This window comes from Pteropus alecto, unplaced genomic scaffold (genome assembly GCF_000325575.1).
Source record: "Pteropus alecto unplaced genomic scaffold, ASM32557v1 scaffold17, whole genome shotgun sequence".
Lineage (NCBI taxonomy): Eukaryota > Metazoa > Chordata > Mammalia > Chiroptera > Pteropodidae > Pteropus > Pteropus alecto.
The window spans coordinates 7580209-7606321 of record NW_006440645.1 but is presented as its reverse complement, the minus strand read 5'-3'; the positions used below and the strand labels follow the sequence as shown (position 1 = coordinate 7606321).

Sequence of the window (26113 nt, the reverse complement as noted above, 5' to 3'; positions counted from 1 at the left end):
TCTACACAGGTGAGAAATAAGATAAAGGCCACCACTCCATGACATACTACACACTCTTCCCTCCCTCCCTCTACTTTGCAGTGGTAGAAGGACAGTACCTTTTTAGGTGGTATATAATTTTCTTAATTAAAGTTAACAATCTGAATAAACTTTTGTTAATTAAATTGATACTCTTAAATCTGAAAAAATATTTATGAGCTTTCCCACAGTTTATCAGTAACAAAATATTTCGAAACGGCCTCAATGTAATACCAAAGTTCAGCTATCATGCCAGGAGTCACAGATCACATTAATATTGTCACATGCCCAACTTGTAATTAATTTAGAATCTGGACTTGTGGTTTGGAAGTTATCCTAAAATTACTTGCATAACTTAGTTCTATCTATAGATGAGATGTCAGAGATGGAACTATGGGCTTAAATTAAATTGAAAACACCTCATTACTGACCAACTTCACTGTAGAACAGTAAGAACATGGCACATAAGTTTAACCAGGAGCAAAATGGAAAACGCTACGTTGCAGCAATAACTTCGGTGCACTTGCCATTGGGCTTCACAGATCTGTGTGCATTGTTTTAATCTTATTTCAACTTCCATGGATCATCTCAGAACCCAACCTACTAGTATTAAGCGAAACTAGTGATTAGAATGGCTAAATATGTTGCAAATGTACTGTTCAAAGATTTTCCTCACATGAGTGAGTTTCTTTTAAAGCAAATGAAAACTTCATTCTAAATGAAAAGAACACTGGACTCCTATCTCTAACATATTCTTGAGCAGTCAGAATTTAGGTCAAATTGGAATGAACTGTGTCGGCTTGGCTAGTCCATGAGCCCCGTTGTTTGGTTAAACACTAGATGTCGCTGTGAAGGTATCTATATATGATTAACATTTACAGTCTGTTGACTTTAAATTAAACAGATGACCCACCATATTGTGAGTAGGTCTCAGCCAATCAGTTGAAGACCTTAAGAGCAAAGACTGAGGTTTCCCCAAAAGAAACAATTTTGCCCCAAGACTGCCACATAGAAATGCTACCTGAGTTTTCAGCAGGCTGACATGCCCTGTGGATTTCAAGACTGCCACATCAACTCTACCTGAATTTCCAGCTTGCCAGCCCTACAGATTTCAGACTTGTCAGCCTTCACAATTGTATGAGTCAATTCCTTAAAATATCCCTTCATTATCTATCTATCTATCTATCTATCTATTCAAAGATTTATCTAATCTACGATTGGCCTCTGCCTCTGGAGAACCCTAATACACTATTTCCTAATTATTAGTACATATGAGATTTTTAAAGTTTTACTTCAGTTTCATAATTAAATGGCAAATCCTCTCTTTATTTATTCAGTACTTAATACTTGATCTGATATGGCCAGTTGAGCTTCAGTTTCTAAATTCTGAAAGACATTTCTGCCACAAAATGTAATAATTTTACCAACATGTCTCCCATTGTTTCAGATACAATCTGAGATAACTTTTGATCTAATTTCTGAAATAAAATTCCATCAAAGGTCACAAGACTGCTCAAGAGGAAAGATGAACACAATCCTGCTTTCAATGATACCAAAGTCAGTGTGAAATTTAGAAGAGCATAATCTAGTGATTTTATTCAGAAACCCTTAAATTGACCCCAATATTGAGTTTTAAATATATTTTTTAATTATAAACTTAACAGAAATAGCATGAAATCATTCATATAGCTGTATTTACAGAAATATTACACTTCAGTTTCAGAATCTGCAGACAAATTGCCTGGGTTTAAATCCTAGCTGTGTGACTTTAGGCAAGAGTTTCAACCTCTCCATCCCCCTGTTCTCAAATCTTTAAGAGAAAATAACAGTACCCAAATTCATTGGGTTGTTTTGGGGATCAAATGAGTTCATCTACGCAAAGCACTTGGAACAGTGCCTGGCACACAGTAAACACTGTTAACATTATCATTTTTCCCTCTCCTCTTTTTTTTTAAATTATAAATGGCATCCAACTGTTATTTTATTTTGCAAACTTGTTTTACCTTTTCGTGTATTTTGGAAATAGTCCCATAATATTATAGATAAATCTACCTTTTTTTTTTTTAACTACTTCAAGCCTCATTTTCCATATAATGATTTCAAACAGCTCCTCAGTACTTAGAATATCTATGTTTACAGACATAGTTTACCCTTTTTTTTATGTGAGTCACTGAACTAAAGTATGGAGGGAAAAGTGGTAACCTAAAAAGCAGGGAAATATTTGTGCAGATGTCTGCACTGGGTATCAGATGGGGAAGGAAATAAGACCCTTCTTCCTGTAACTGGAGTTGCTGCCTCACTGCCTTGAATGAAGCTGCATGTGTGTTTAAAGGAAGGCAAAGGGAGGCAAATGATTGGCCTGTCTGAGAGTGATGTTTAATGCTGTGGATCTGCTGCTTTTTGAAGTTCCCTTTCCAGTGCATGTTCTCCTTTAGACTCAGAAAGGATAAGAATGCCGCCCCCTCATCTCGTGCTGTTGGTGTCCATCCCGAGGTGAAAGGGCCATCAGAGAGGGGCAGAGGGAGACGGGGGTGGGGAGGGTTCTTATATGATCTTCCCAGCCTTGCCCCCAAGCTGCTCCTTAAGTGCAGACCTTGCAGACACAGTACTTGATACAGGGCCTGGGAAGAAGCAGACATTCGGCAGATGTTTGCTGATTAAATAAATGAATGGATTAAACTTTTATTTGCCACAGCAGGATAAAGTTTATTTCACATTTTTAAAAGTGTGGGGGAAGAGGTTCTGTATTATTGGCATCTGTTTGTTTGTCTCTGTCCCCTCTCTCTCTTATAGATCTTCACCCTGTTGCAGGAGCTCTTAAGAGTGGAAATCGAATCTTATCCTTGTGTCTCCAGCCCTAGGACGGTATCTGCCTCTAAGTATGAATGAATGAATGAATGAATGATGAATTTAGCTAAATTAGGTCTGTCCTAAAGCAACGCTTATTTCTTAGGTTAGCTCCAGAAACACAGCCCTTGAGGCTGCTCTGAAAGGCGTATAACCTGTGTTGGGGATCACTCCAGCTCCCACCAGGGCAAGCCCACCTTTATGAGGCTGGGTTGGAACCAGTCAGCTTGTGAAATTTTAGGAATCGGAGGCCAAGGAAGATGCACTTGAGGTACTTGGGCATTTTGCAATCCACCAAGCTAGGAGGTACTCATTATTAACCAGATGGTTTTTGAGCTGATGCAATTGTGTCTCAGAGGTTATAAGAGAAAGGTTGCTGGCAATCGTATCTGAAAGAGCCAATGCCTTTTTGTTTGTGTGGGAAAGGTTTTCACAACAATCTGCCTTCTCGAGAAGTGTACACACAGCTGGCCTGACCAGGCTGGCCCCAGTGAGAGACAGCGTGAGCGATGGTCAGGTGGAAGAGATGGTTTGCACTCTGAGAGAATAACATCAGTCAGCATACTCACCAGGGCGCTTAGAAGATAACGAGCATATGCTGTGCCTTACGAGAAAGAACAGAAATTTAAATCCTGGTGAGAATTCTCGAGTGGATCCCAAAGCTAAAACGAATGGTGCATTTCTTAATCCAAATGTAGCTAGTAAAGGATCAGGATGGAACATTCCAGTGGGCCCAGTAAGGATACTGAACTTTTCATTTTCACAAGTGGTAAGGTAAATGTGTCAGTTCAGAGTCAGAATGAAAGTTAAAAAGTGTACTTACTATCAAGCGATTGTTTCCGCTGTTCATGACACCTTGCCGTGCTCACGTGCGTTTAACTAAGTTGGCAGAAAGGAAGTCAGCATCAGATTAGGGAGCCCAAATCCATCGCCCCACCGGCTCTGAGTTCCCTGAGGATCCTGGGGATGATAGGGCTGATGTGTTGGAGCAGAGAGCGAGGCCCCTCCAGGAGAGGAAAGGAGACAGACGTGCCTCTCACGTCATTCTCTGCCTTCGTTGCTGGGAGCATAGATTCTTACTTTCCCAGTGAGATCGAAAACGAACTATGCAAACTCCAAACTCTTGGGCATTGATTCTTCAGAGCTAACAAATTCCAGCTCTAACCTGCACCATTTCGTTGTGCATGACGCATTTAAGACAAGGGCATTCAAAATATACCCGCAAACTGGCTTCGTTTCTGAACGCTAACCCTGCAGTCAGGACTTCCCTTGAAGGTTACTTCAGCCGAGGCCTTATCTTGCTGAAACAAATCGTGTACCCTGAACTCCTTATAAAGAAGGGATAGTGTCACAAAAGTCTTACCCATTTAAGACTTAAATTATGGCCCTAAGCTATTCAAAAGTCATTCCCTTTATATGTCTCCTCATACTAAGCAAGATCTAAGTTTTAGGGCTCTAAAACTGGGTTTCTTACCTGGGCGTTCACCAGCATGTTGAAGCAGCCAAGAAATAACTCACTGGAACGAGTCAGGCAGACACCCTCTCTGGAAGCTCAGTCCTTTTGCAGTAATATGCCTCACAAGGACATGAAAACTTTGTTCAACATGGCCCCTCTGCAACCTTAGGGAGCAGGTATATATTCAAACCACGTACTTAAGAATACAAGAGCTAGAACTTCTTCCCTTTCCTTGTAACCCAACTCAATCTCTATCTTTGCCTTACATTTACCTTTGTGAGATGTAAAATGGCCCCAAATCCTTTGTAGCTCCTCACATCAAGATGTGAAATCTATTTCCTCACCTCTTGAATCTGGACTGGCCCTGTGACTCACTTTGACCAAAAGAATGTACTTAGAAGTCCATGTGACTGCTGAGCCCAAACTCAAGAGACCTCACAGCTTCTGTTCTAATTCTCTTGCGAAGTTTCCACCATGGTGTGAGGAAGACTGAGATGACAAGCTTGTGGAGAGAGAGGCCTAGCCATTCCACCTGAGGCACCAGACAAGTGAGTCAGGCCATCTTGGATGGTCTGGCCCCAGGCAATCCCCGGATAGCTGCAGCTGCATGAGTGATCCCACACAAGAATCCTGGAGAGCCACTCCAGCGAAGCTGTGCCAACTGCCAACCCATAAAAACTGAGCAAATGAAAGATGGTCATAGAATATGGCACTGTAATCAAGGGACGTATGGAAACCCCGTTAGGGTACGATGTTGGAAATAGTACTTCAAAAGGAGACCAGAAGCAGGGTTCTAGTTCCATCTCTGCGCTTCGAAGCAGTGCCCCTTAACAAATATCTTACCTCTCTAGGGCTCAGTTTACTTATTTTCATTGATCTATAAAATGAAGCGTATACCTCTGCCCTGCGTGGATATACTGAGGCCCAAGTGACATAAAGTGTGTGGCAGTCCTTGGTATACAGTGAGGCACACTGACTGGTGGCTATTATCATCGACATGACTATTGGTCATCCCGCTCACCAGACCTGTGAAACCTATTATTTGGTGAGGTCCTTGACAACTAGTAAGTAGGATTTTCTGGTCATAAACGTTCAGATATATACTCCAAGGGCCATCAATAAGGGTTTGTCTAGTTTGAACGGACAGCATTTTAGCCCCTCACCTCTCACGTGAACAACCAAGAGGAAGCCGCACTCTGTAGTAGACTGCTTCAGCCCGCCTATTTCACACAGGCGAACGTGAGGACCCTACAAGACACGTGCAAGCCGGGGAGAGATGAAACTCAACAGGCATCTGGGAAACTCTTTATCTCCTGAACCTGAAAGGAAACGTGCTCTTGCGTATTCATTTATAAGATTGCCTTTGGCTGATGAAATAGCAAGGGCTAGTCACAACAGGAGGCCTTTTTAGAAAGACAAAACAAGCCAAAACAACAAAAGCCCTCCCCATTAGCTATTGGTTTCCTTTAGAAGAAACTGCCAGGCCTCTGGCAGCAAGTTGCTTTCCGCCTCCCTGACAAGATTCACATGCGATACACAGAAGGTAGAGAGAAATCTCCTCATCTCTGCATGTTAATTAAGGAGGACAGATGGCCCTGTGATTATTCAACCATATGTAGGTCAAAACTAAATGAATTAATAAGCAACTTAATTCTCAGCTGCCTCCAAGAGCTTATGGGGCATCTATGAACAAACAATTGTCATAGTATCCTGGGAAACAGGAGCTGGGAGCTGGGAGCGAGATTAGATTTCCCTCATTGCACGCTAAGATGAACAGTCCGTCCACCACACATTGTCTTCTTCACTGTATCTGGGATATTAAAACGAGTCAAAAGTTATAAAACTCGGTTTCCTGTGCAAAAATTGGATAACTGCAACCCAAAGGGCCTTTCTCTCTCTCTCTCTCTCTCTTTTTTTTTTGAAGTTAAGCTTTCCTCAATTGATCATGTTAGGACTGAAAAGCAAAGGTAGTAGAGCCTGCAGCCATAAAGAAATGTAACCAGACAGGTAACGCATGCTAGGAGCAAAGCGGGCGTGGGAGAACAAGTTTCAAAAGGGCTCCGAGGAGCAGAGCTTTATGCGGACCTGAAAAGGCCACGATGGTGGGGGTGGCAGGAGGATGAGGAAAACTGTGTGCAAGAGGCAGGAGGGATGGTACTCAAGCCAGCGTGACTAGATGACACCGCGAAATTAGGAGAGATCACTTGCACAGGTGATTAGCAGCAAACAGCCCTGGATGGCAGCAATACTGGGTCCTCACAGGGGAAACCAGTCTGTCCTCTTCCCAACGTTCCTGCCCGAGTCCACAGAATAGAAACTAAAAAACCCCCAAGAACTGATACTGTGCTGGGAGAGTAGTTCGCTCCCTCTCTGCTCTCCACTCTTCCCCGCGTGCGAGGGACTGGCAAGGCCTGCGGAAGAACTGAGCTGCCCTCCCCAGTGCCTCTCTCCCTTCCTCTCCTCTCCCCAGTCGAACTCCCTGTACACCTGGCCGGTTTCCCCTCTCCGTCTCTCCTTCCTGTTCTAGATGGTGAGCCCTTGTCTCTGAGGAGAAGCCTGCACCGACTGGTCCAGCTGTCTCCAGATGGGCATATTTAATTTTCTGAGCAAAGGAGTGACTATTAAACCCAGTTGTCAGACCCAGCGTTACTGGGTGTAATGCAAACTCTGCTCCCCTTCTGTCTGACTACTGGGCATGCATATGAGCTGGTTTCAGAGCACTGAAGGGGAAGAAAGGAGCAAAATTTCTTATTTCCTACTTAAAATCCCAACATTAAGCTGCTATATGGTCTTTATAGCAAAACCAAAGAGATTTTAAGGCGAGTCAATAGGAATACATCTTAATTTGTCAGCCTTGTGAAGCTTAGAAACTTTAAAAAGTCTTTTTTGAAAATATACATATAGCACTAAATTCAAAAGGAATAGGGTAAAAAGTCTTCCTTCCACCCAACCCTCTAGTTACCCAGATTTCCTCAAGGGCAACATTATCACTTTGTCATTTTTTCCTTCTAGGGCTATTTTATTTGTGTAGAAGCAGATATGTGTATTTTTTTTAATCAAAAGGTGAAATTCTAGAAACAATGCTGTATGCCTTGCTTTTTTTATTTAACATATCTTGGAGATTATTCCTTACAGTATTCCTTAAAGAATATCCCATACTTCATGGAATCCTATTTTATGGCCATACTGTAACAGTCAGCCTCTTATGGATGGACATTTTCTAGTTGTTTCTTTCTAACCTTACACTATTAAAAAATGTTTTCATGACTATACTAGTATGTACATCTTTGCACATGTGTACAAAGGTTACTATGTGTCAGGTAAATTCCTGCAAGTGGAATTGCTAGGTAGAATGGTAAACACACTTGAAATTTTGAAAGCTATTGCTAAGTTTTCGATTATAAAGCTTTAGGATCAATTTATACTCCCAAAAACTTTGGCGAACTTTTTTCAAAATATTGTTCTCCTGTGACTCTCTCCAATTCCTTCCTAAACACAAGAACTCCAGTGGAAAATCTGAGTTTAAGGTAGCTAATGAAGTAATAAAAAGGTCAAGCGACATCAGGTACTGTTTTAACCACATTTGTCCTGTTTACCGGGCATGAATTTATCAATTTCACAGCCTTCCAGAGCTTCTGTTCCAGGCATGACCACTAACATTCATCTCCTGGCTCAGTAGGTCCACGCTGTAATCAGAAGTATTAGGTACAGAACTGTCACACTTAATGTCTTGAATTCTCTTAGAGATTTGAAAGAATTATAAAGGAAACAAACACAGCTGGCCGTTGACCTAGTAACTCTCTGGTATCACTTTGGAGCTCCTTAAAATAGAAGTCACATGGAACACGAGGGAGGAGATTCATAAAGTACCTGCTATTTATGGTACATATAAAATAATTACTCCGACTTAAAAGCAATCTTGAGTAACTTTAAAGTTTGAGCACTATTTTAATTGCATGGTCGACTAGAACCAATGTAAGTTAAAGCAAATTTATGCTTCCCTCTCATTTTTCCTTTACAGATAGCCCTGGCATCCTTCCTAGTGTTCTCCCAAATGAAGTCCCTTCCCATACCATCACACCATGTAACAAAGCTTCTTCCTTTGGTTCATGCCACATGTTCTAAAATTATCCCTTTTCTCCCAAGTAAAGTTAGTTCCTCTCTTTACCTAATTTTTCTTTCACTCTCAAAAAATAAGGGTCTTGATGAATTCATTTTCACCTGAGTGGCTTTTCCCCCTCCTATTAGTACTTGAGATTTTTAACAGCAAAACCGGGTTAGTGCTAGATAGTAAATAATTTATATGTGTTTTCTTTTAAATACTGGAGTAGAATAAGGGCAGGTCAACCTAACGCACCCAGCGATAGAGCCGAAACAGAATTTGGAAGCAGAGCTACTTATCTCCAAAGTCTGCACTTTCTCTCCTCCCATCAGTCTTCAAATATTTTTGCTTGAACACCCTCTAAAATAATTTCCATAAAATTATGTAACCGTCACATTTGAAGTTGATATTTAAAATTTTTCATTTTTTTGGTTGCAAAGATCATAATTTCCAGCATGTTATAAACACTGACATTATATATAAAATTATAAACATCATTTTTAAGTGAATCCAGTAAACTTCAAATATAACATTTAAAGCCATTTTAAAAAATGTCTGAGAAAGCTCTTCTTTAACATTTAGAAAACTTACACCTTTCCCTTTTCTCCTTGAACTTCTATTTCCATTCCATTTTCTCCAGGTTTTTATCCTAATACATTTTAATGTTTGAAAAGTCTTATTGATCACCAGATATCTGCAACAAAAATAAGTATATTATTTAAAATTTTATTTCTATTACTCTGACCATATGTGGTTCTAGTAAATAAATGATTTTTTCTTCTGGATTGAGTTATTACAATTAATACACAATAGATCAAGATTACTCTGACCATATGTGGTTCTAGTAAATAAATGTTTTTTTCTTCTGGATTATTACAATTATTAATACATAATAGATCAAGACAACATATGTGTGTGTACATTTTTATAATTATTAAATATGGGTAGTAAATTTTTTATTAATTAAAGGAATGCTAGCTACTGTAACAGATAAACTCCAAATTCTTGATGGCTTAATACAATAAAAGACTTTCTTGATAATCACAGTCCCAAAGGGGACTAGGTGGTGATTCAGGGACATAGGATCCCCCATCTTGGTGCTCTGCTGTCTTCGATATGTGGCTTCCACAGAGCCAGGAAAGGAAAGAATGAGCACGGAGAGGGCGCGTGGGCAGGTCTGGAAGTGGTGCCCCTTCCTTCCTCTGCCTTCCAATACCCAGAACCAGTTGTACTGGCGAACCTGAGACAGCAGGAGGATGGTGTGCAGTCCAGCAGTGTGCGCCAGAGGAAGGACGGGATAAACAGCTTGAGTCTCCCCCACACATTTTATTGAAAATGCACGTCTTTAGAAGACTTGTGATCCAACTTCTTAAAGAAATCTAATGAAAGAGAACGTTTTAGTCTGCTAAAAGCATTCGTCTGGCAGCTATTTTAAAAAATGAGATCTTATATAAATAGGAAATACAAATTTTAAATATTATAGCAATGAAATAAGATGACAGTCAGTTATAATATGTATTTGATTTGAGAAAAACATCTTGTCTCATTGAATAACACACTGAACACCAATGAAAAATTTCCAAAGCCTAACCCTTAACAGAAATATTAGTAAAGAGAAATTCAGCAAGTCTCATGTGTTTATGAAAGCTCAATGAGTCATTAAAGGTTTCACCTTTCTGTGGCTTTCACTTCTAGAGTGATATTTGGGGTGGGTAACATCTATGCCTATTGGAAAAAAAGACTATTAGGAACTCGAGCATATTATAAGATAAATCAATTTTAGGAAAGAATACTTATGAAGCTGAGAATCTGGAAATTGATTCCTTTAAAATGATCTATGCCTGTGTAAACTCTTCTGAAAGTACGTGTGCACCCTGAGAATGCCTCCAATTTGAGGACCCAAAGGAGTTTCCAAAAGTGTGTTTTTGACAGACTCGTGAGATAGTTTGATGCCTTCCTTGGTCCTTAGACTATATACTCTGGTTCATGCAAAAGGGAGTGAGTGGCAGTGAGTGGCAGTGGGGAGGTCACTGGAGTGCCAGCGGAGCCTGGGAGAGGCCATGGGTCATGGAAAGGCAGGTTCTCATATCCTGTTCGGGGACTGGATGAGGCAAGAGTAACAGATCGTAGCGATGCCGAGAAAATACAAGATAGTTCGGAGTCAGTAGAAATAGCAGTCTCTAAGCACCTTACTACTTCTCCCAAGGAGGTAAGTGAGCCACCACAAGGGCAAAAGAGTTTCTGTAATTTCACTATCCTAGGACAACAAAACAATGACAAGGAATCTGACTTCTCTGTATGAATCAAAATGTTTTCAGTAGATTAATTTCACATGATTTAAAATATTCATAGCCTCTTGAAGAAAATATCTTTACATACCTGCAGTTAACTTGTCCAGTGCTTACTCCTAATAATAGCTAGTGTTTACTGAGTGCTTACTGCATGCCAGACATTGTGTTAAATGCTTTACAGATGATCTCTAGAACACTATGAAGTAAATGCAATTTTGTATCTTAGGAGAGTCATGATTCAATTCATGTTTCTAACAAGCTAAGTTGTCTCTAGAGCAGTGATTATTAAACTTATTTGAGATCATAAATCCTGGTAGGTATTGGATAAAAACTAAGGATTATCTCCCTCCAAAAACTCATAAAAAGACAAAATTCAACATACAAAATTGTGGGGTCTCACAGACCATCCCTCTCCAAGCCCTTCATATTGACTCATTGAAAGCCTTACCTTAGGTTATACTCAAGGGCATTCAACTGGAAACCAGAAAAATTTAACATTAAACATCATAGTACTGTGACTGTATTCAGGTTGTGATGGAGGTCTAATGTATCCTAAGCAAGTATTCAATTTTGTAGACTTGTAATATTACCTGGAAAAAAAATCAAAACAACAAACAGCACATGCTGCCTTTTTTTAAAACTGAAGCAAGTATGTATAGTATATTGGTAGAAACCATTCTTTTAACCAAATCATGTCTTAATTGGCCTAGTTAAAAACAGACTCATTGTAAAGAATTAAGAAAATTGGTAAAACAGTATAAAGCTAGAGGTTCTTTCTGTCAGTTAACCATATGGCATATTTCCTTCAAGCTTTTTTAAGACGAGAATTATCATTATTTCTGAATAGTACTATAGTATCTTCAATTGACAGTAATAACCCTAAAGTAATGAAAAATTTCTAAGCATGTTCTGAAACATTTATAAAGTAACATATAGTTTTAAGGATCTCATGTTTCAGGCAGGAGCCAAATTCATTCACTCGCTGTGTGATTTAGCTACACAGCTTAGGTTAGCCAGACATTTCGAACGAATGTGTCTTACAATTTTCCTGCCTTGTTTACATCTCGAGAGTTAATCACAAATAACAATAATGAAGTACTTCAAACTTTTAAGTGAAAGGACAAAAACTAAAGCAATATTTTTATCTTTAACCATACACCAATCTTAATGTTGTTACTGTATTTATTTACTAATAACTAAGCACAATTTGGAATTGCCCTAACAAGGTAATCATGAGTTGTTAAGAATGCAAGAGTAATTGATATAATTATATATCACCACAAGATGGAGTGAGAGCTCTCCAACACACACACACAAACACATAGACACATTTTCTCTCTCTTCTCTCTCTCTCTCTGGGCTGCAGATCTGACTTATTCCATTCTGCCATCTAGTGGCGATATTATTAGGTATTACTCTATCGGATCAGTCCTCCAGGCAAAAATAAAATAGAGCAGTTCATGAGAGCTAAGAAGTTAGTTGAAAGGCAAGATTAAGCACAGAAAGGAAAATGGTAATGACATTTAGTATAAAGGCAAGGAGAAGTATGAAAGAATGTCACAGTGGAGTCCCAAATTGGCAAAATTTAAAACGTAAAAATCTATTTTAAAAAGAAAATACCTATTTTAAAACATAATTTTCTTCCTTAATTCCTTTTAGTATAAAGAATTCCAAAGATGACTCCAACTATTCTTTTAAAAGGACAAGTAGTTTGGATTTAAACATTTTAATGTTGTCTTCTGTATTTAATAAAATCAAAACTGTGCAAAATCATAAGGAAGGGAGCATCTAAAGTCTCTAAAGACATATAAATTTTGGGTAGGGCTGTAAAAATTTTAGTCAATAATGTTTTTCTTTTCATAAATAACAATTTTTTTATTTGCTTGAGTTTTACATTTAAAATTTCTTTAAGGGGCATACCTTTTAAAAATTTTACCAAAAAAAGTACATACCATGTCAAACATACATGAACACAATTAGGAAGCAAAGGGTTAATATCCTTGATAAGTAAAAAAGCTCTATAAATCAACTGGAAAAAGATAATCACTACAAAAGGAAAATATAATGGATATGATCAAGCCACCTACACAGTTAAAACAATAAAAATTATCACTCGTTAGTAACCCAACAAAAATGATAGGAATAATGACATTAAAATAATATTTTTTTTTTGCTGTTCAATCTATCAAAGAGAAAGATTTAAAGTGTAAAAGTATGTGACCATCTTAGAGCACATGAGATGGGACTACATTTTTACTGAGAATTTCAACTTCTAGGGATTTCTGCTAGGCAATAGCTCAAAGTTTGTACACAAAGAATTATCTGTAGGGATATTATTAATTAAATTATTTATAAGGGCCCAAACCTGGCCACAAGCTGAAGTTCAACAATAGATGATTAGCTAAATAACCTATGGTGCATCCATATGCTGAAGTACTCTATAACTTCTAAAAATCATGATGTAGAAATATTAATGACATCAGAAAAGGCTTACCTCTGTTACGTGAAAAAGCAGGTTATAATGCTATATGTATAGCATGATATCGATTTTTTTTTAAAGTACTTTATTTTCTTCTTTGTGCTTTTCTGAATTTCCCAGTGTACATGTATTACTTTTATAATCAAATATAAAATTACTGACTTTATTACACATCACAAAACTCTTGATTACTGTATTTTCATATAAAATATACAATTTTCCAATCGAATTTACACTTGCATATTTAGGTGAGTAGAAATGACCTTAGGTTAAATACAGGTTTCAGATGTACGTGTTCAACACAAAAAGGATATTGAAAAAAATTTTAGATCATTTCAAGAAACGATGTAAGAGTAATTAGCATGGTTTAGAAATTTCTGACTGAAAAGCCAGAACTACATATCCACTTAAGAAAACGTTTAAAAATATATCATTCTAATGCATTAGTTGTTTTAGATTATCTATCCAAGAACTTTTTCCAAGTAAAATTTATTTTCTACATATTCAAATTTGACTGTTTCTTAAAATTAAAACATCAAAATGACCCTCCCTCAATATTAAATCTTATAAAACTGCAAATTATCATTTATGCATGAGAAATAACATAATGAAAATCTATTATTAAATAGCACATTTATCCACACAAGATTATATGTACTTCGATGTTGTCATTCTATAAGAACAAGATGCCAAAAATAATAAATTAGTGTATTAAACCAGCTGCTACTGCCAATACAAGAAAATATATGTGCTAAATAAAAATGGATATAAGTTAATAACTGAAACTTCATTCACAAAATATAATGGTCTTCTACTAGCAAAATTTGAATATTACAGCTTTTCAACTATGTTTCAAACAAAAATAATTAAAAATCATTCAAATAATTTGAAATAAGCACTTTATTTTTTTATTTCCCACAAAAACTGAAACTATCATTTACATCAGTTGTAATCAAAATTAGAAATCAACTTGCTGTAACTCCTCTAACACTTATGAGCATAAACAAAATTAAAATAAACAAAAAGGAAAAACTAAGTACTCCTTTTAAACCTAAAATAATCTGTTTCTAACATACCCACCTATAGATGTACAAACAGCAGATGCATTCAAAGCAGCGTAAGATTTAATTAATTAGGACAATATTCCAACCAGTCCCAACCCAGATTTCATCTCTTTTCAATTACTTGTGCAGGTTTACACAGTCACAAAAGTAAATCACTCCTAATATAAAACCAGCTGATGCCAATTCAGAGCACTCCACACCAACGCAATAACTATGGAGGCCCTGAGGTGTAACTGGTGGGGTAAAAAAGCAAAACCCAGCATCCAAAGTGCATATGCTTCACTATAACTGTAATATATTTCTACTTTTGTTTTTTTAAAAAAAGTTTCCTTTAAACTGTATGTCTACAAGGAAAGCAAATGTATCATTTCATATTTTTTCTGAATTAAAAAATATACGTAATCTTCCTTCGTTTTTGGGAGGTTCAAATATGAATTGATAGTGGGGTAATTGGATTCTTTAAGAAAGCTCTACAGAAGAGATGAATACAACATACTATATCTTCTTTAAGAAGTATGAGCTGAAATGTTAGGCATTCCTTGTTGTTTTATATATATTTAAGGAATGCTATTCTTGTAAACAATGGCTTTGTAAAAGAAATACCGAGATCAAAATACATTACTAGAGGATCTCTATAAAAGGTCACCAAAACTATCCTTGTTTGTGAAATCAGGGAAAAAGTTTTTAGACTTTATCTTGCTAGAAAAAAATTGCTACCACTTTTTTCTTTTTTCTGATGATCACAACTAAACGTCAGAAGATTTTTCCCAAATAAATACTGATGTAAATGCTGATTTCAAGGGCAAACAACTTTCATAAGCATCTATTTCTCAGACATTTCACCATTTGTGGAGACCGAGGCAGCACCCTTCTGGTGTGAACTGTCACTGAACTCCTGTGCTGTACTCCTGGAAGAATTTATTGGGACCTGAAGCTGATTGGCAGATGCAGGCTTAGCAGCGTTTGGTGACTTTGTGGAGGAATTAGATGGATGTCTATGAGGATTATTCTCCGAACCAGAAGTAGATGAATGTCTTTTTCTTCCAAATTCCTCACTAATGGGGGGCTGCAAATTATGAAAGACAACATAGTGACAATTATACTATTTATCCCTGCTGTAAAATCTAAGGCCAGACTTTTCCAACAGAGGGAAACTGTTGGCACTTCAGCAGATTTTATCAGTGTAACAAAAACTTAACAGCAATTTAAAGTGTTAAACTGAGAGGTCTTCCCCAGTTAAATCAGCTTACTAGTATTGTGTCATTCTTTTACTCAAAACATGGATTTGAACTACACAGTAGGGCATAAGCAGAAGACTGGGTTATTTGCCTTCAAGAAAATGTTTCAGAGAGGCTATTTTCCTACTTTATTCAGTTTTTGTCAACTGCAAAGTATTTATAACTCTAGTCCATTTCTCAGCCCTTAGCTCCTATCCTAGGAGTTAACTGGTAATGTTTAACCGATAAATGAAAGCAAAAGGAGAAAAAAAGAGACACCAAGTCAAATAATCTTTAGCAAGTTTGAAGATAAGTTTGTCTAGGATTTCTAGGAAAAGAAAACTGGAGAGCATTAAGGATAGCGCTAAATTCAAACACTTTTAAACATCAAATATCCATAAAGCTTCCAAATCCCCCGAGGTTGCAGGCAAAGACGGGACAGGCAGTAGAAAGGTACCCTGCATTCAAAAAGATGCAGCTTTTTTGGCCTTTCAGTTACAGACGTTTGAAAGCCTGGATGACACACCACCAGACTAATATTTTTAATTGAAGACAAATTAAGACCATAACCTCCTTCTCCACTACTCCATGTATTTAAAAGTGAAGGCCTGAATTCTTAGCTTCCATTTTGATAGGGCAAAAGTCACTATTATAAGTAGGGCCGTCTCTGTGACGGAAATGGCTAGGCCACTCTAGAAACATAGCTCTTAATTCCAGAGACATAGATAGGCACTTCCATTACGGCCATCTCTGGGCCATCAAATCCATTTACACGAAACTTCAAGACAAACAAATCACAGTACTAAGTAGAGATGGACCTAGACTTTCACCTCTCTCTCCTGTTCGTTTTCATTTTTCTTTCCTCTTCTTCCTCCTTTCTCTTTACCTTATGTCCATTCCATTCTTTTAAAAATGCTTTCCTTTTCCTCTGGAAATCAAATTGTTTAAAGCCTATTCTGCTGTCTCTGCATACGCACATAACGTATGCGCATAACGTTCTTGCCCTAGTTTTATAATGTGGGGTATCCGTCAGCATGTGTTACAAAAACTATAGAATAAAAGTACACAAAAGGTAAAAAAATTTCAATCTGCTAGTGAGAAATTAGTAACACATCCACAATAAGTTACTAAATCTATAATACGTTTCACTATAAGGACATATTAAAATTAAAGTAAACTGACAATTAATTGCACTGTGGTTATATAAGATTAACATTTGGGAATTCTAAGTAAAAGGATATGAGAATTCTCTGTACTATTTTTGCATGTGTTTTAAAGTCTGATTTCAAAATTGTAAAGTTAAAATTTTGAAAATAAAAGAGTAAAAAATTAAAATTGTAAAATTAAAGTTAAAAAATCACTGATAGCTCAAAATGTAAAAGTAATAAAAAGAACAAATGATAAAAAGAGAAAAAGACTTAAAACTTACATCAACACGGAAGTCTTCTAACCTCTTAAAGCTACAGAGGTATTCCTGAAGTTTTGGATCAACAGACTGTGTCTTAGATTGAGAATATTTTAGATAAGCCCAAAACTTTTCTAATCCATACAGTTGACCTAGTAACAAAGAATGTACATGATAAATTATATAGAATTTTAAAAAATGATTCATATTAAAAATGATCGTACCAGCAATAAACCATTTATCTTCCAATATGTACATTATCTAGATCTTGAGAATAAGACCTTATAATGAACAATGGTAGCTAACATTTATTGAGCATTTGCTATGCAACAAGTATTATTTAAGTGGTTGATTATGTATTAAACTAATGTGAAGCATATACAACCCTGTGATATAGGTGCTTTTTTTGTATATGTTACTGATGAGTACACAAACTAACAAGGTTAAGTAACCTGTCCAAGGTCGCACAGCTACCAAGTAGTAGAAATGGGATTCAGACCTAGGGAGCTAGCCCACAGCCTGCACTGTTACCCACGGTGCTACTCCCCCATTCCAACCACCCCTACTGATGCTACATAGAATTTCCATGTAAGGAAACATCAGCAAGTAATCATGTTTGTCAAAGGAATATAACAACAAAGTACAACTCCACAAACGAAACACTTAGGAGTATTTTCCGGCACCTCACAGGACAGGCCTTCTTACTATACATGGTGCCTCGTCCTTCATCAAGAACCATAATAGAGGCCTGAGGTCTTCAGTGGTCTGCCCTGAAGAAAAAAGTTATGAATTCCCTATTTACTAACAGATTCAAGGTTACAATTGCCAAATACAATAAGTTTTGTTTTGTTCGTTTGTTTGTTTTACCAGATTCATAGTCTTTTTTGGTTTCTTCTTGGAAATCCTTAAAAATTTCTTGTCTGAATTTTTTTTCCAGTCCGTAACTATAAAACCTGAACAGACATTCTAATCCATACCTGTGGAAAAGAAATAAAATGTTTATAATAAATTTTTTGCTATGGCAATGCCAATATCTCATATTTACCAGCATTGTAATCCCAAACAAAAAATAAATGTTTAAATGTATGTAATTTTCAGCATGCAGATGTTCAGCTGAGGTAGTAATAGCTGGCTTTGCCGTTTTGGTTGATCTGGCCACAGTACCGCCTGGAGGTATGCTGGGGACCTGCAGAATAAGAGGGAGCGCTTGGACAATAAATGGTCAAAAGATTTAATGACAGACTGGGAATTTTTTAGATTTTTCCCAAACCAAGGTTTACAATGGTGTGTTTAGATGTGGTATTAAATACTCTTGGACACAATCTTTACTCTAGAGAGATAAAGTCCATACCCTTTAGACACTATGTGTGGTTGACCCATTCAAACTATAAAGGGGCAAACCTAATTAAATGATTCCTAAGAGACTCTCTCTGCTTTATAAAGTACATTTAATAAAAAGACATTTTGCTGAAAGACTTGTAATGATTACATAAATCAGAAAACAAATTTCCTTGTTTCCTTCTCTAACTACCTAGAGAACCTGAGATAAGTTGTGGGCAGAGGATCTGCAAACTACATGGGCTCAACCTTCAAATAATGGCGATGAGCAGAACCCATGAGAGTGGACAGACAAGGCCGACAAGACAGCAGTGAAAAAACCATGTTTAGCCCACTCAACTAAAACATATCAAAAAGATTCCTCGGTTAGAATCCTTGAATCATTCTGGATGCCACAGTGGAGTAGTGACTACGATTTCTTCATTCCTGGTAACATAATGTTGCCTGGCTTATTCACAGGAAGGGGAGAGACGGGGAGAAGGAGAGGGATGGGGGCTGAGAGAGTTTTGTAACCATCTTACTTACAAGATGAAGAGTGATGGTCAGTCCAGAAGAAAAGCAAGCTACCAAGAGAAATGTAAGACCACCAACTCCACACCCACACACAAACCAGAGCCCTTGCTCTGGTAGCCACAAGAGATGCTGTTCTTTGAGCTTGTATGAATTAAGACTAAGGGAACTAAACACTAAAGAAACACCAACTCAGAATGACAAATCTGCCTTCACACTCCCCTTATGGGATCATATTATATTGATATCAGTGGCTCTCAACCTTAGCTACTTATAAGAATCATAAAAAATACTGATGCCCAGGCTCCATCCCAGACCAATGAAATCAGAATGTCTGGGGCTGAAGCCTAGGCCCCTTTCTGTCTTCCCTCTGGAAAGCAGAATTGAGAACTTTTTGGTTTTATCAAGTTAATAATATTTTAGAGGACTGTTAGAATTCTTAGATTATTGGTAAAGGCCAAAAGACTACTACATTTGGACTTTTTACTCTTATTTTTTAGCAAATGAATGCCAAAGACTAAAAGTATGACATTAAAAGGAACAGTTGACATCTTACTCCCAGGCATATTCATCAGTTTGGCTCAAATAAACTCATAAAAATTCTTTACATTTCTAAAAAAAAAGTATGATATTAATAACAACCCAAACGTGCAGCATAACCGCTGCAGTGAAGAGCAGGGGCAAATAAACGATCAGCTTCTTGGTTGTCATTTACTCACTTACCCCTCACGGTGAGACGGCTTAAAGGCTGAGAATCAGAAAGCACTATATTTGAATTCTAGGCTGCGATTGTATCTATCCCTATAAATGGGGATAATAACATCTTTTTCAAGAATAGATGAGATAATATTTGTAAAGCACTCAGACCACAACTGGCACACTGAAGATGTGTAATAAATGTTATTTCTCTCCTTCCTTCTCGAAACCATCTTACTGCTATTTTTAGTGAATGGATATATTTAGTAATGATCTTCTCCCCAATAACAATAACAATTCATTGAACACTTACTAGGTATCGGGTAATACATTAAGCCCTTTACATGTTGTTTGTTTTTAATTTTCACAATAACCTTAAGAGGGTATCTACTATAATTATCCCCACCTTATAAAGAACCTAAAGTTTACAGGGATTATAATTCACCAAGGTCACAGTAAATTAATGGGCTGGGACTCAAACGTAGGTCTGATATCAAAGTCTTCAGGTGCTTAACCACTGTGCTATACCTCCTAAGGAATAGCTAGTCCCGTCTAGTCAAGAACACTGAAGAAACAGACCCAAAATTATAAAATGGTATTAAAAAACTATTAGAAACATACACGGAGGAACACAGAAGAGGAATTCCCAACCTAGACTTGGGTAGAAATGGGATCAGAAAAGTTACTAGAAAGTCTCGAAGAACAAACTGTTTGCTTAAATAGCAAAATATGCTGAAATTAATTATAACGATGGCTTTCAAACTTTTCTAAGTTCAATAATAAAAAAATATTTTAATGTGTGACCAAGTCAATACAACACTCATATATATTATGTGTATACATAAAAGCACATGTAAGTTTTTCAAACTATTCTTTAAATATTTTAAAGCAAGTCAGAAGCACCAAACTGATTTCACAACCCACTAATGGGTAGTAAACCACAGCATGAATGAGAACATCGAGATCAGAAATGGAAATTTTGCTTTTTGTGTCAACTCTGGTAAAGACTATAAATCTAAATCTCAACAGTGCTAGGATTTGATAGAGATGTCAGTAAGGGACAGAGGAGAAGAAAAAAGAGGTACACATACCATGTATCTGTCATTCTTGATCAAAATAAAGATTACACAAGTCAGTGCAAATGTAATTTTTTTTTTCAGAAAAATTTACTGGCAACATCTTTTTTCCTCTTGAAAAATCCCAATACCTGATTAACAATATATTCTTATCTGAGACTTACAAGAGGAATCCAGTTTTAGAACTGTTGAAGAAGGGTAAATTTAGGAAATATTGAAAGAAAAATTCTTTTTTCTTCTTTCTATCACATCTCCTTTCTCCCTTTACTCAGGAATAAATAGTGTGCACGAGTTCATTTCATGTTCCTTCTCACCCTCTTGGTCTGGTTTTAACTCAGCCCTATAGGTACTCTCAAAATTCTCCCTAAACACTTCTCAAGGAAGCAAGGTCTAACCTGTACAAAAAGAATGAGTTAGCAAAGCAGAGGGAGGAAAAAGAGAATGGGCAGAGGTAAGAATGTGAACAAACGCCTGGAGGCTAGAAAGCTTGGTTCACTCCAAGAACATGCACCACTGTTGCCTAAAGGGCTAAGAGTAGAAACAATGAGATTGAACAGATAAGTCAAGACATATCATGAGATCACTCAAGGAGTCCTAACAGCTGGTTTGACTCTAAGCATGTATCAATTTGGGGATATATATGCACATGCTAGGGAAGTCTGTGACAGTGAGAGCTAGAGAGGGAAAAATGTCTCTTGCACATTCATTTGGCCTTTGTGCCAACCCCTAAAATGGTCCCAAACGATCCCACCTCCTGGTGTTCCAATCTTGTGTAGTCTCCTCCTACACTGTACCAGGGTAGATCTATGAACAATGCAATATTGCAGAAGTGATAGTACGTCACTTTTAAGTATAGATTATACAAGACACTGAAGTTTCCATCTTCGAAGTTCTCCCTCTTTCTTAGATCACTAGCTCTGGGTAAAGCCATACTATGAGATGCCCTCTGGGGAGGCCTATTTGCCAATAGTCATGTGGATGAGCTTGAAGTGGACCCTCAGCCTGAGCAAGTCTTCAGACACTGCAGCCCTGTCCAACACCTTGACTGCAATTCTGTGAGAGACGTGAGCAAGAACCAGCAAGCTAAGCTGCTCCTGCAGTCCTGAGCCTTAGAAACTGTGGACTAATAAATGCTTGTCATTTTTAAGTTTTTGGGTAATTTGGTATGCAGCCATCAGAAACTTGTGTAGCCCTCTCTCCAGTTATGTTGTGCTATTTTCACGGTTCAAAATGGAGCTACTTTTCAGTACTAGTTTTTAAATTATTTTTTAAAACTCTCTCCAAGTGTAAAAATATGAGAAAATATTTGACCTGTAATTTTCTTTTGCATCTTCCCAAGCAAGTTGTCTAAATTCTTCATACATTTTTTTATTGAAGTGGTCTCTGAGGAAAAAGGACCAGAAACGAAAGAGGGTATTCATTTCTTGGGACTGGCCAATTCCCAAGCGTTTTCTCTCTGAAAAAGTTAAAATGATAAATCATTTTTTTTAATTAAAGTTATTTATTAAAGTCAAAACAGCAGACATTTTACATAACAGAAAGCAAAGCTGAAACATATTAATCCTCAAAATGTATTTGGATTTCTTCTAAATACAGGACAAATATTAATCTATTTTCTGGCTCACTGCTCAAGTTTAAGCATTTGTCAATAGCAACAAGAATATATTAAATATACTTTATTCCCTAATGTGTCTAAGCTACAAAATACATGAATAAAGAATACATGCAAACACATTTACTTAAGGTAATTATAAGAATAACAAATAAAAGAATATCTTAACCTGATATTAAATGTTACAGTTGGAAGTTTTTAGATTTATATTCTAATTTTAAATACAGTTATAGAAAGGACAAGCATCTTACCACTTAGGCATCTTCGACGATACTTGTGATACACTTGCTGGGTAAAGCCATTTTCCTTCAGAAGTTCATGGGAAGGGTGCTGGAACTTTGGGAATGAATGAGGAGTACATCCATAACTTCCTACTAGTTGTGTACCTTCTGAAGGCGAAGCATTTGAACTGCTATTTGAGGAGGAGGAGAGGGAAAAAGCTTTCAAATTGATATATCAAGAACCAAGTGTTTAAACCAAGTTTTTGTTCATTACTAAGAGTCTGAGGCAGTAGAAAATGCATTAGTTCCCCAAATTTTCCTAAACTAATAACATACAGAGCTGCATACAAATTACTATTTATAGTCAACACATAGGTAAATTCAAAAGTTAAAAAGAATATGGTCACAAATTCTCAAACTAAAATAATAAGAAGAAGCAGTTAACTGAATAGCTAGCTTACTCCTCTTCCAGATCCACTATTAATTCCGTTTAAATCAATTAATTTTTTTTCTTATGGTACTGGAGATATTTTCAATTTTCATGAGTAATTAGGTTAATGATGTAAATTGAATAAGTGGAAATAAGGAATAAAATCTGCCACAAAGGGCAATAATTTCATTACCCCAAAGACATACCTGCAATTCTGTAAATCAACCCTACTTCTGAAATATTTCTTAAATCTATCTCTTCCTTTTCATTTGCACTCCGTTGTTTGAATTTAGGCTTTCCTCTTCCTTCACTTGAACTGGTCTCATTTTTCTATCTGCCTCCTCTATGCCGCCACCAAAGTCGTCTTCCTAAGACACTGATCTCAACTGGTGGTTCTCACCACGTGGTCAGTGGGTGCTTGAAGAGTTTCCCAAAAACCCTTCAGAAATTCTGCAAAGTCCAAACTATTTTCACAATAATACTAAGATAGTAACTTGCTCTCTCGCTGTGTTAACATTCGTAGTGATAGCACTAAAGCAATGATGTATAAAACTGCTGAGCCAAGTTGAGACAGTGGCACCAAGCTTTACTTAGTAGTTGACTGTATTACTCACTGCTATGCACTTGCAATATTTTTTTTTTTAGAAAATGCCAATTTCAACTTAAAATGTCCTAGATGAAGCAAAAAATAATAATAATAACTTAATGAAATCTCAACCCTTGCATACACACGTCTTATTGTATATGACAAAATACAACAGAAGTTTTAGTCCTGCAAAATGAGAAAGTTCTAAAGATGTTTCATGACAACGTGAAGACACTTAACACTATAGAACTGTACACTTAAAAATGGTTAAGACAATAAATTTTGTTATGTGGTTTGTTTTTTTTTTATCACAATTAGAAAAAAAAATGGAATGGAAGCAGAAAGCACTTTTGTGGCATATCTATCGATGGCTGTTGCTATGGACTGAATGTTGAAATCCTGTCCCCCAGTGTGATGGTACTGGGAAGTAATTAAGACATGAGGGTAGAGCTCTCATGAGTGGGATAAGTGCCTTTCCTATAAGAGACATAAGAGAGCCTGCTTCCTCTCCCTCTGCTCTCCATCCTGTGAAGATACAAGATGGTAATCTGTAAACTTGGACGTGGGCCCTCACCAGACTCTGGATCTGTTGGCACCTTGATCTTGGAACTGTGGGAAATAAATGTTTGTGGTTTAAGCTACCCAGTCTATATCATTTTTGTTACAACAGCTCAAACTAAGACAGTTGTCTTAAGTCAAAGCATTTGTTCAATAAAGTTGTGAGCTGAACTGATTTTTTTTTTCATGGAATACCATTTTTAATTAGAAGAAGAACTAACAAATTATTCAGACTTTGTTTTATGTCAGACGTTTTCTTGAAAATGAATAAAATAAGTGTACTATCAAGGACAAATCTGAGCTTTCTTGCTAAAATTAGAATTTGGGAACCTTGTATCTGTCACCATGAATTTGATAGTTTTCACTAATACCTGAAGACTTCTAATTAAATCCGTGGTGATTTTTTTTAGAAGTGTGTATGTGCAAGTCTGTATATGTAGTAAAATAGACATGAATCTTATAATGTAGTAACTCTGGGAATCAGATTCTCCCTCGTCTCCTGGGTTTGCTGTTTTTTGTTTGTTTGTTTTCTTTATTTGTTTTCTTTTGTTTTCATTGTTGTAGGGTGTTTCTATGCTGGGATTAGCCAGTGGTGAAACATTAAAGTCTCCTCAGGTCTTTTCTGAGCCTGCATCTTTCCTTGGGCAGGCGTGGTAGTTTCATAAATTTCCCTCTATAAGTGGTTGCTTTTGAATGTCTAAAAATAGGACATTCAGACTGTGGGGGATGAACAATGACTACCAGACCCTGTGTCTGCACCTTATTGATTAGCGGCAGTTAGCAGTCTGAACAGACAAATCCAGTATTTGGAGGACAATGTCCTTATTGCCTATCCTGGTTCCAGCAAGTTACACCCAACATATGGATTGTCATTCATCTAAATGCCTGTCATCCTTATTGATTAGCGGCAGTTAGCAGTCTGAACAGAGAAATCCAATATTTGGAGGACAATGTCCTTATTGCCTATCCCTGGTTCCAGCAAGTTACACCCAAAATATGGATTGCCATTCATCTAAATGCCTGTCACAGGGCTGGGGGTTAAGAGATGGGTAGTCGCTACCACACCAAAGGCTGACACAGACCAATACTAACCACAGTTTACCAGACAAGCTTTTCCCCCAGACAAGCTTTAAATGTTAAAATAGACTCTAGCATTCCAAAATAGTTACTGTAGACATTTTCTGCCAGTACAACTGTTGTTTAAGTGGAGAGATGTGTTCCTGGTCCTTCTGACTCTGCCATCTTCCCTAAGATTGCTCGCTTTATTTTCTTAAATGTGATTTTTTTTTTGGAAATTGTATATTAAAATATGTCAATATTTAGAAATCTGCATAACTCAGTGAATCAGTTTTTCCAAATGGCCTATTTATGATACAAAAGCATGCATAGGCAAAGATCCATTCAAAGTACAAGATATCAAATGGCTTTTAAGGTAACAGAGTAAGAAAAATTCGCTTAGTATAAAAAGGTCATTGATAAGGTTTCAGATTTCACATTGCAACTAACTTTTAAAAAAGTACCACCTGTTCGGCTTCGGTCTAATATCGAAGAAAAAAATATATAATTATCGGAAAAGGCTATTAAAATACTTCTCCCTTTCTTAGATTTTATTCCTCTATTTCAACAAAAAAACAAATTACAAGTTCGAACAGAAGTATATGAGAATCTAGTTATATTTAGCCAAACATTAAACAATTTTTAAAAATTTTAATACAATACCACTCTATTCAGGAATTTTTTTGAGAAATATAATTACATTTCGTTAAAAACTGCATTTCATAAAAATATGACATTTTGTTATTTATGTTAATGCATAATGGGTTTATTATTTTTAATGAATATTTAATTATTTACTTTTTAATTCAATAAATAATATAACTCCCATAAACAAAAGGTCTTTGAGGTTCTGAATAATTTTTAATAATTATAAAGAGGACCTTAAACCATAAGGTTTGAAAATCATTTAACTAAATCATATCACTTTTGCTGTTCAAAGTTCACTACCTACAGAATAAGCTCAATTTTTTGGCAAGATATTCAAGGGCCAGATTAAACTGGGATTTAATTTTTACAAGAATCACTTCCCATAAAAGCTCACTATGGTATTCTCCTATCGTTGGCTCCAGGTACATATGAGTTATTTGCCTAGCGCTACACCACGATATATTTTTATATTTCTGGTAACTTTGCTACTTCCCCTCATGAAT

General features: G+C 36.8%; 1 protein-coding gene across 3 annotated transcripts in view; it reads right to left on the bottom strand.

Moving 5' to 3' along the window:
- Nucleotides 1-14075: 14075 nt before the first annotated feature.
- The window catches only part of LARP1B (La ribonucleoprotein domain family member 1B), a 78472-nt gene continuing 66434 nt past the window's right edge, over nt 14076-26113 (bottom strand). For all 3 annotated transcript variants that reach the window (XR_439268.3, XM_006917764.3, XM_025050912.1), the window contains 5 exons: nt 22363-22523; nt 21811-21955; nt 17747-17856; nt 16904-17031; nt 14076-15323 (listed from right to left, as the gene is read on the bottom strand). Coding sequence is in view for 2 of the 3 variants with exons in the window: in XM_006917764.3 (XP_006917826.1) it covers nt 15081-15323; nt 16904-17031; nt 17747-17856; nt 21811-21955; nt 22363-22523 (787 nt within the window). In the remaining variant the exon portion in view is untranslated. The remainder of the gene's footprint in view (nt 15324-16903; nt 17032-17746; nt 17857-21810; nt 21956-22362; nt 22524-26113) is intronic.